This window comes from Camellia sinensis, chromosome 2 (genome assembly GCF_055761805.1).
Source record: "Camellia sinensis isolate YWXY chromosome 2, ASM5576180v1, whole genome shotgun sequence".
NCBI classification, from domain to species: domain Eukaryota; kingdom Viridiplantae; phylum Streptophyta; class Magnoliopsida; order Ericales; family Theaceae; genus Camellia; species Camellia sinensis.
Window position 1 is genome coordinate 47,931,718 of NC_138962.1, and position 9,284 is coordinate 47,941,001.

General features: G+C 35.9%; 2 protein-coding genes across 2 annotated transcripts; one reads left to right on the forward strand and one right to left on the reverse strand.

Moving 5' to 3' along the window:
• The first annotated feature begins 304 nt into the window (after nucleotides 1-304).
• LOC114266803 (magnesium dechelatase SGRL, chloroplastic-like) lies at nucleotides 305-3,625 on the forward strand. The gene is made up of 4 exons (XM_082914291.1): nucleotides 305-779; nucleotides 1,009-1,155; nucleotides 2,440-2,506; nucleotides 3,155-3,625. The coding sequence occupies exons 1-4, from the start codon at nucleotides 681-683 to the stop codon at nucleotides 3,283-3,285; spliced, it is 444 nt and encodes a 147-aa protein (XP_082770417.1). The 5' UTR covers nucleotides 305-680; the 3' UTR covers nucleotides 3,286-3,625.
• Nucleotides 3,626-7,370: 3,745 nt separating this feature from the next.
• LOC114304025 (protein EXORDIUM-like 2) lies at nucleotides 7,371-8,637 on the reverse strand. The gene has a single exon (XM_028249210.2). The coding sequence runs from the start codon at nucleotides 8,530-8,532 to the stop codon at nucleotides 7,624-7,626; it is 909 nt and encodes a 302-aa protein (XP_028105011.2). The 5' UTR covers nucleotides 8,533-8,637; the 3' UTR covers nucleotides 7,371-7,623.
• Nucleotides 8,638-9,284: the final 647 nt, after the last annotated feature.

The following is a 9,284-nucleotide window of genomic DNA, read 5'->3' on the forward strand; positions in this document are numbered from 1 at the left end:
TTGAAAATGTGTAATTTATCTTAGAGATACATTTTGATCCAATGTTTTAAATTGTTTCATCTAAACTTCAATGGTTGATATTTCCCGTCCAAATGCTCTTTGAGCATCAACGGTTGAGATCAATTACCATCAAGATCTAACGGTCCAAAATGTAAATTGAAGAAAATCTCTCTCTCTCTCCTCTCCGTCACAGGTACTCATCTCCTCTCTCACTCTGATTTCAATTTTTGAACTCTCTCTCTCTCTCTACTTGCATCGAAGCCCATCTCGTGTGACGACCACCGACCATCGCGAGGTCGACGACCACCGACCACCTCTCCTCTCACCTTCCTCTTTCGTCTCTCTCCCCTTGCAAGGTAAACTAGAACTTCCAACTTTTGCAATTCATGATGTTTTTGTGGGTTTGGTTGTAAAGTTACAATTCATGATATTTTTTTGCTTGAATCTGAATATTTTTGTGGGTTTGTAAAGTTGAATCTGGATATTTTTGTTGAATCTAGATGTTTGGTTGGTTGAATCTAAATATTTTTTTTGCTTGAATCTGAATATTTTTCTGGGTGTTTGGTTGGGTTGATGTTTTTGTGATATTACATGTTTGCATTACCTGTGTGTGTTCTGTGGCAGTTGAAAGGATGGTACAGCAAAGATGATGTCATTGCTGAGTGAAAGTGAAAGGGGATATGTATTTAGACGTCCATTGTTATGTGAGCGGGCCTAATCTCTTACTAGACCTCGCAGCAAAGTTTAGATACCACATGTTCTCAAAGGAGTTGCCATTGGTAAGTTCAACTAGGCAACACCGATACCTCATCTATGTAGAAAGCACTTAACACATCCAAAGAAACAAATGATAGAAATTTGACAGGTTTTAGACCTTATTATCAGCAATTCAATGAGTTGATATGCTGATTTTTAGACCTTATTGAGGATTTTAATTTTTAATTGAATAGATTATTGAGTTGGGATGGATGATTTATAGCTGAACTTTTCTCTGTCATGGCATGGCAGGTTCTTAACGCTGTGATGCATGGAGATTCTCTGCTTTTCACTGAGCATCAAGAATTATTGGATGCATTTGTTCGAGTTTATTTTCATTCCAGTTTGAAGAAATACAACTGCGTGGAATGTTGGGGCCCACTTAAGGATGCTGCACAGGTACTTTAACCCGCGCACGCATGACTAATACACTGAGACATATCTTAGATTGAAGAATGTTAGATAAAATACCCTTTTCTTAGCAACCATGCCTTACCAAGCTAGCACATGTTTGTTTGTAATGTCACCCTTTAATAATTGATCAAATTACAAACAAATGCAAATTCTATAATTTCCATAAATGATCCTGAGCTGATGAATTTGATCATATAAAGTTTTGAACAATCAATTATGACTGTTTAATGTTACAATCACAGAAACAGTTTAATGCATATGAACAATAGTTTTGAGCAATCAATTCTATAAATTAATGTTACAATCAATTCTATAGTTTTGAACAAGCAACCAAATCCAAATTCTATATATGCATATGAACAATCACAGAAACAGTACAGTTTAATGTTACATTAAAATCTTAGCAACCCAGCAGAGGGTTTTGTTTTAACAATTGGTTACTACAATACCCAGAAGAAAGTTTTGATATTTTTTGCTTTTAAATATTTTGGGTGTTGTTTTGTGGTTCAGAATTTGTGAATTTTGTTGCTGCATTTTAAGAAAGGAAAGTTGTGTTTGGTAGGATTCACTAAACAGTGAAACATGTTCAGTTTAGGTGTTGAATTTGGTGTTTCTACTAAATCATTGGTTAAGGAAGTTTATGGTTCAAATTGGATTTTGATCTCATCCCTATGTTTAACATTTCCAGAGATATGATATTTACTGTTAGCTTTGGCCTCCCTGAATTTGCATTTTCTTAGCCTAGCAAAAGAAAAGAAAAGAAAAAGCAGGGGGATTAGAAAGGAATTTTGCAACTCACATGTGAGTTAAATCTCTCAGTAATGTAGCATCACTCTGCTAAATTTTAATCCAATCCAAATCAAGAAAAGCTAAAGAAAACAAATTGGCAGTAATCTACAAATCTGACCTATTAGAGGTGCTTTAAATTATTTGTTTTCTTGAGCTACATTCACCAAGGATTAGTAAAACAATGGAGTCACGAATGAAGTGTTTAGGCATATAGACAATTACTTGAAGTGATTATCGGCACTGTATAGTCGATTAGGCTGCTGGGTTTTATTTACATGGACTATTCGATTTGAATTGATTAGATTCACTGTTTAATATAAAAAGGCTAGCTTCTTATAGTTTCAATACATGTTTCTGTTTAAAACACATTATGATGTACTGAAGGCTAATATGGCAACATAGCTTCATCGATTGCTTCCCTGCAAGTACTAGACTATAGCATATTATTTTGGATGCTAAACTCTGAGCCAATTTTTGCAGAGCAAGCTCTCATTTATCAAGGTGGATATGGAGGAGATTATGGTGGAATGTCTAATGAATTTCAGAGGTGAGGTTCAATAATGACTTACAGAATATTGATTTTCTAAGGACCTATTCAATAATTAATTGGGATGATAACTTCATATTTTTTTAATAATTGTGAGTTCAATTGCCCTTGCATTGGGGCTCTATTGTTTTAGCTAAGAATAAAAGAAAAAAGGCTGATTGGGATGCCATGGGAGGAGGATACGTTGCTATGCTTCTTTTTTTTCAACACTATTTATTGAGTGTTAACATAACATACATTATTGGGCTCATCTATTGACAATTTAAGCTTTTGGGATAACTAGTGTTCTATCCGTTAATGAATGAGAGCATGGTCACATGTGAGTGGGAGTGTTAAGGATACAAATAATGAAGTTACCCATACATCTTGATGAAGTTACTCCTTTCTCTAACAGCATAAGCTTTCAATGTGATGGTAGTGAAACTTGCTTGGTTGTAGCAAACAAGGAGACTGGTTGAGGATTTTTTCTGTGTCTTTACTTACGGTAGACGGTTTAATAGGATTAGGTAGTTCTTTTGATTTGCTACATCGTGTTTTAGTTGAGAGTGAAGTGGCCTTTGATATGACAATACATAAATGCTTTCCTAAGCTTTTATGCTTGAAATTCTTTTACTGAATACTAATTGTGAGCATATTTTCTTGCTGTAGGTGCGAACAATTTGATTCCCATGGAAATTGCACTTAAAATTGCTGAGAAAATCAGAGCACGTGAGAGGTTTGCAGGTTATATTGTTATTCCGATGTGGCCAGAAGGCAATCCAACAGGTGCTGCTACATAAAGGATTTTATTTTGGCAGGTAGGAATCAATTATGACTTCAACGCATAGCATTGTACTTCTGCATTTTAAAGGCAGCTTCAGAGATGGATAACTTTGTTGCTTTTTTTTTTCATTGGATTAATTTATTTCCAATGGAAAATCAAAAAATTCTATTAATCTGCCCATCAGTGTATATACTTCAGAAGGATCAATTTTTGATTTTGAAATTATCTCTCATTTATTGTACAGAACAAAACAATGCAAATGATGTATGAGACCATTTACAAGGCTTTAGTAGAGGTTGGGCTTTAGAATGAATACACCCCACAAGACTATTTGAACTTACGTTCACATTTGGAAAGCACTGGTGTGCACTATTTGTTGTTTGTTGTTTGTTGTTTGTTGTTTGGTCTTAATTACAGATGATTGGTTGGTATGCATTGTTTGTTGTTTTGTTTTAATAAAATTATTTTAGAATTGCAGAACACTGGCGTGTATTGTTTGGTATCCAATTTTAAATTTTTAGAATTGTAGAATATTAGCTGGTGTGCATTGTTTGGTTAATTTTATTTTATTATAATTGCAGAACATTAGTTTACCATTTTAATCTTAATGAACGTTATAAATTTTATATGTTTATTCCTTAATTTGCATTAAGACTAAGGAGAGTTATTTTTAATTGAATTCTGTAGAAGGTATGGTACAAGCAAAATTATTAAAAGTTCTTTAAGAAGAAAAAATGTTACAGACTTCACATGTTTTAACATGATACGTATATAAATTACAAATATAATTCGATCTCAATATTATTTACAACGTACCTTTAGGTACGGTCATATACTAGTATATACGTATGTTAACACATAAAAAAAATTTAAATTAATAACAAAAATATCTAACGTCCTTCCCCGTAGAAAAGCAACAATTTTTCCTGTAGCAAAGCAATAATTGAGCATGAGCTAATAGCCACAAATTTTTATATTGTATTTAGTTAGAAAATTTAAAAACATATTTAGAAAAAGAGAAAAAAAAAAAGTATATAAAATTATATAAAATATAAGTATATTTTATTTATATTTTATCTACTTTTTCTCTTTCTTTTTTTTGAAATTTTTTTTCAAATTTCTCAACTAAACACAACATTAATCTTGACTTGTTTCTAAACGATGAAGTCAACAACTTTGGGCTTCTTTGACCTTATTTAGTGTAATTTTTTGCAAATTCAAAATTAATAATCAGGATCAAAAGTTAAAAACACTAACACTGTATTTTGTTAGGAGATTTGAAAAAAAATTTAAAAGAAAAAAGAAAAATATAGGTAAAATATGAATAAAATATACTTATATTTTATATAATTTCACATACTTTTTTCTTTTTTATTTTCAAATCTCTTCTCAAATCTCTCAACCAAACACAACGTAAGACTTCGTTTGGTTTAGTTTTTGAAATGAGTTTTAAATTGTGTTTTAAAAGATAAATTATTAAAAAGAATTTTAAAAGTTTAAAAATTTATTTGATTGTAAAGTTTTGAAAATAATTTTGAAATGTTTTGTAATTTTTTTTTTAATTGAATTGATGGATGTGAGAAAAAATTTAATTGATTAATGTGTAAAATGTGAAAGAATAAAAAAAAAAAGGAGAAAAGATGATGATTGATTTATTAATTAAAAAAAAAAAAGAAGAGAGGAGAGAAAATTGAATTTTGAGTTTTATTTTAAAAAGGAAAATGTTTGAGGGCCCGAAATACCTGGCTCGAATGCCCCGAATGCCCAAAACGACGTCGTTTTGGGCATTCCGTTTTTTTTTTTTTTTTTTTTCTTTTTTTTCCGCCATTTTCGACCTCTGCATTTGCAGAGGAAGAAAGAGAAAGAGAGGGAGAGGGAGAGGGAGAGAAAGAGAGAGAGAGGTCGCGTCGCCTGCGTCGCCTCCGGCCGCCGATCGCGTTGCCTTCTCCGATCGCGTCGCCTCCAGCCGCCGATCGCGTTGCCTTCTCCGATCGCGTCGGCCACCGCCGATCGCGTCCTCGCCTCAGTCCCTCCTCCTCCATTTTTTAGGCCCCCTCCAGTCCTTCCCCCCCCTCCCCCTCCCCCTCCCCCTCCCCCTCCTTCCCTTCTTCTTCTTCCTCCTTCTTCTCAAATTCGAGCCAAATTGGCTCGAAAGGGTTTCGGGCTCTGTAGCAGAGCCGTTTTAAAAAACAATCATACTACCTAGCTCGAATTGAAAGCCCCCATATGGCCCGAATGTGTTGGCAGGCTTCGCATAGTTGCCTAGACTTATGTGAAACCATGCTCATCTATTTCCTCTATTTTTGAAACGCCTCACAGTTCTGCTCTCTCTCTCTCTCTCTCTCTCTCTCTCTCTCTCAAATCGTCGACCGCTGACAATCTCTCGCTCAGCACCGTCGATCGACGACGATCTCTCGCTCAGCGCCGCCGATGATCTCTACTCACTCACTACCGACGATCTCCTTTGCTCACTAATGAGAAGAAACGATCTCTCTCTCAAACCATTGATCATCGACGAGAGTAAACACGAGAGTAAACGATCGCTTGAATTAGTTGAAAATCTTTTGATTTAGTACTGAAAATAGACTTCTTCTTTTTCTTTTTCTTTTTTCCCTTTCTTTTATTTATTGAATTTGGGATTGTTGATTTTTATGAGATAGTTTTGATTAAAAATTGGGGAACTTGATGGTGGTCAGCATTTGCGATGGTATGGTGGTTGGCGTTTGCGATGCTGTGGGTTGCAGTCGTCGGTGGTGGTCTGCAATGAAGAAATGAAATAGAGAGAGACAATGGAGAGAGAGAGAGAGAGAAGATAACTTTTTCAGAAAAAGGAAAGAGAGATTGACAAAAAAAAAAATTGGTATCCATTTCCATTTTACTTGATTCTTTTCTTCGTTTGGTTGCTTAGAATCTCACAATCTTTTTGAATGATTTTTGATTGGGTTGTTCTATTTTTTTATTCTCGCAGTGAGTTTTCTTTTTCTTTTCTTTTTCTTTCCCCTTTCAATTGATGATTGAAATATTTTTTGAGTGTTTTTTGGATTAATTCTTCATTATTGTTGATGATTCGTTGTTGTTAACTGTTTTGTTGATGATTCATTGTTAAAACTTTGTCTTCAAATCATTTTTCTAAACAACGGGACACTTCTTTGTATTTTCCTTTACTTTGTTAAAACATGAATGCTTCTCCGTCGAAACTAACAGAGCATATCTTTTATATTTTTCTTTGCTTTGCCAAAACATGAATGCCTTTGGGGTATGAGAAATAGAGGAGAGAGAGAGAATGCATTGCGCGTCAGTCAAAAGAGTGAGACAGCTTGACAATACATTCAAGCCATTCGAACTCCTTATAGTCGAGCTACAAATCATCTTTGTTTGAAAAATTGCTAATCAAAAACTTTTTTTTTTTTAAATTTTTTTGATCTACATCATGTTTTAGACTATCTCCAACACTTCACCAAACCTTGCATTAGATTTAAAATTTAATAAAAAAAGTCACTTTTTACAGCTCCAATGGTTTCGTCAAATTAGTATCAAAATGAGAATTCACCAAATTTTTCATCAAAATGAGAACAGGAAGAAGATTTCACCAATTTACTGTGCGTGATCGTTGGGAGAAACCAACCGATCAACCAGTCAATTGACCAACCGATCGACCGATTCGCTTGAAAATAGGTTGTTTCAAATAGGTTAAAAGGTTCAAAAAGATATAAAAAAAAAAAATACACTAACCGATCAACCCCTGCTTTGATGACAATCATTGAAACAGTCTGTATCAGATTAAAAAAATTATTTTTTTTTCACTCAGATTTAGTAAAAAATTTGATAAACTATCGAAGATGCTCTTAAAAACTAAATCAAACATTACCTAATCTTCACACTTTCCAATAGCAAGCTTTTTTAGTTATTTAAATTGTTCTCACCTCACAAAATTTAAATAAAAATTATACCAAACGCCATTAAATTTTGAAAAAAAATAAATAATAATAATTTCTGAATTTGAAAGTCACTCGTACATTTTCAAGGTGTGTTTCATTTTGGAGCTAAAAGGTCCACCTCAATAAAAGAACCAACGCAACACACTATTATTAGCCAGAACTCTATAAAAAGTAGAAAACTATTTATTATTCATAATTTATTCCTTATCCTTACATTTTCGCCCATTTTCGTGAAACCCTAGGCACAATTTACACGTCAAGCAAAACGACAAACCTAATATAATTTTTAAAAAAAACCCCAAACGCATACTCATGTATATCTTTGCGTGCGTGAGTTCGTATATCTACATCCGTACACATGCCCCACACTCAATCATTTCTCCCATTCATCTTTTTCAAATTTCCAACCCCCAAAATCAAACCAGCGTCGAGCATGAAGATGTTCGAGGGTCCCACATAGCCGGTAACAAGTACTTACGCCCATTCACCCCGTGCGCATTATAGCTCGCCCCTGTAATCTTATCCACAAGCGTCTGACCCGCATAACCCGGGTACGCCCCTGACCCGAACATTCCGGTGCAAGCCGAAACCGCCTCTAACGGAGCCGTAGCGGGTCCCTGAAAATACCCGTTATTAAACGGGTTGGTCACAGCGCCGGCCACGACGGTGGCGAGGTTGATCACCATGCCGTCGACACCAACATCGCCGTTCGGCGCCACCAGCGGCGGGGTTTGTGGGCCGTAGATGGGTTGATGAAACGGCCAAGCACACTGACCCGGACACTGGGTCTCCGAATTACCCACCCAAGCGTATGTGAACCGGGTTTTCACCGTCGCCGACCCGTGAGTCCCGCACCGGCTCATACAAAACCCATCGACGACGACGTCCTTTGACGTCAAAACGACGTTGACGGAGCTCCCGAACGCGGCTTTCGAAGCCAGAGCTCTGATGTGGATGTCCTTCAAGGACTTGCCCATGGAGTAAGTTTCGTCGAGGATTTGGGTTCTGACGAAGAGGGAGGAGAGGCCACCTTTGTAGTTGGCAGTGGTGCGCCACCAGGTTGCGGCGGAGGGAAGTGGGTTCGCCGGAGAGTTGAGGGAGTTGATGAAATCGACGATGATGGAGCGTTGGGTTGGTGTGAAGTGGCCGTACCAAATTAGATTTACTGCGATTTTGCCTTTCAGTAGAGCTCCGTTGTGGTATTTCAGAACCAGCGGTTGTTGCTTTACTAGAGCAGAGTGGGATGGTGAAACCATGGTGGTGCTGATAAAGAAGAAGAGTAGAATGAGTGGAGATTGAGTGGCGAAATTGTAAATAAAACCCATGATTAAGCTCAAAGTTTTTTGAAACGTAGAGAGAGGGAGGAGAGGGGGGATTTTATTTGTGGAGTCGAGTGAGTGAGAGAGATTGGGGGAGAGGGTATTTATACAAGGTATGGGGGAGAGGTGTGGGGACAGCTGGAGAAGGAGAGGCGCTTTGTGCTTTGTCGAGGGGTGCCACGTGGAAGGAAGTGGTTGGAAGTGAATCACGATCCTCTACTTGAGTTTTTTCCTTGATTTCCTACTTGTTGAGTCATTGGACCTACTTGTAGGCCCAATTTTGAGATCGAAATCGTTCAAATTTTAAAATTTATTGAGTATATCATACTTGCAAAAAATCAAATTGATCGAATATCAAAAAATATGTGTTCAATAAACTGTTTATTAATTTTTTTAAAAAAATAATTTTTTATTTGATGATCCGAACACATGATTTATAATATTTGATTAATTTAATTTTTTATAAATATAATATATTTAATAAATTTTAAAATATAAATAATTTAAATTATCAAAATTGAACTTAAAAATAAAACTAATAAGCAAGCAAATAAGAAATCAAGAGGAATTCAAGGAGAGATCCTGACTCGTTGGAAGTGGAGGTTTGATGCCAGGCTGTAAGGTTCTTGGGGGTGACGTGGTGGTCTGTAGTCGATGCTGACCTTGGACTTACTGCACACTACATGCAGATGATATGCATGAACATAAAATATTAATTATTCTCTATGGACTACCCTACATCTATGGACTACCCTACA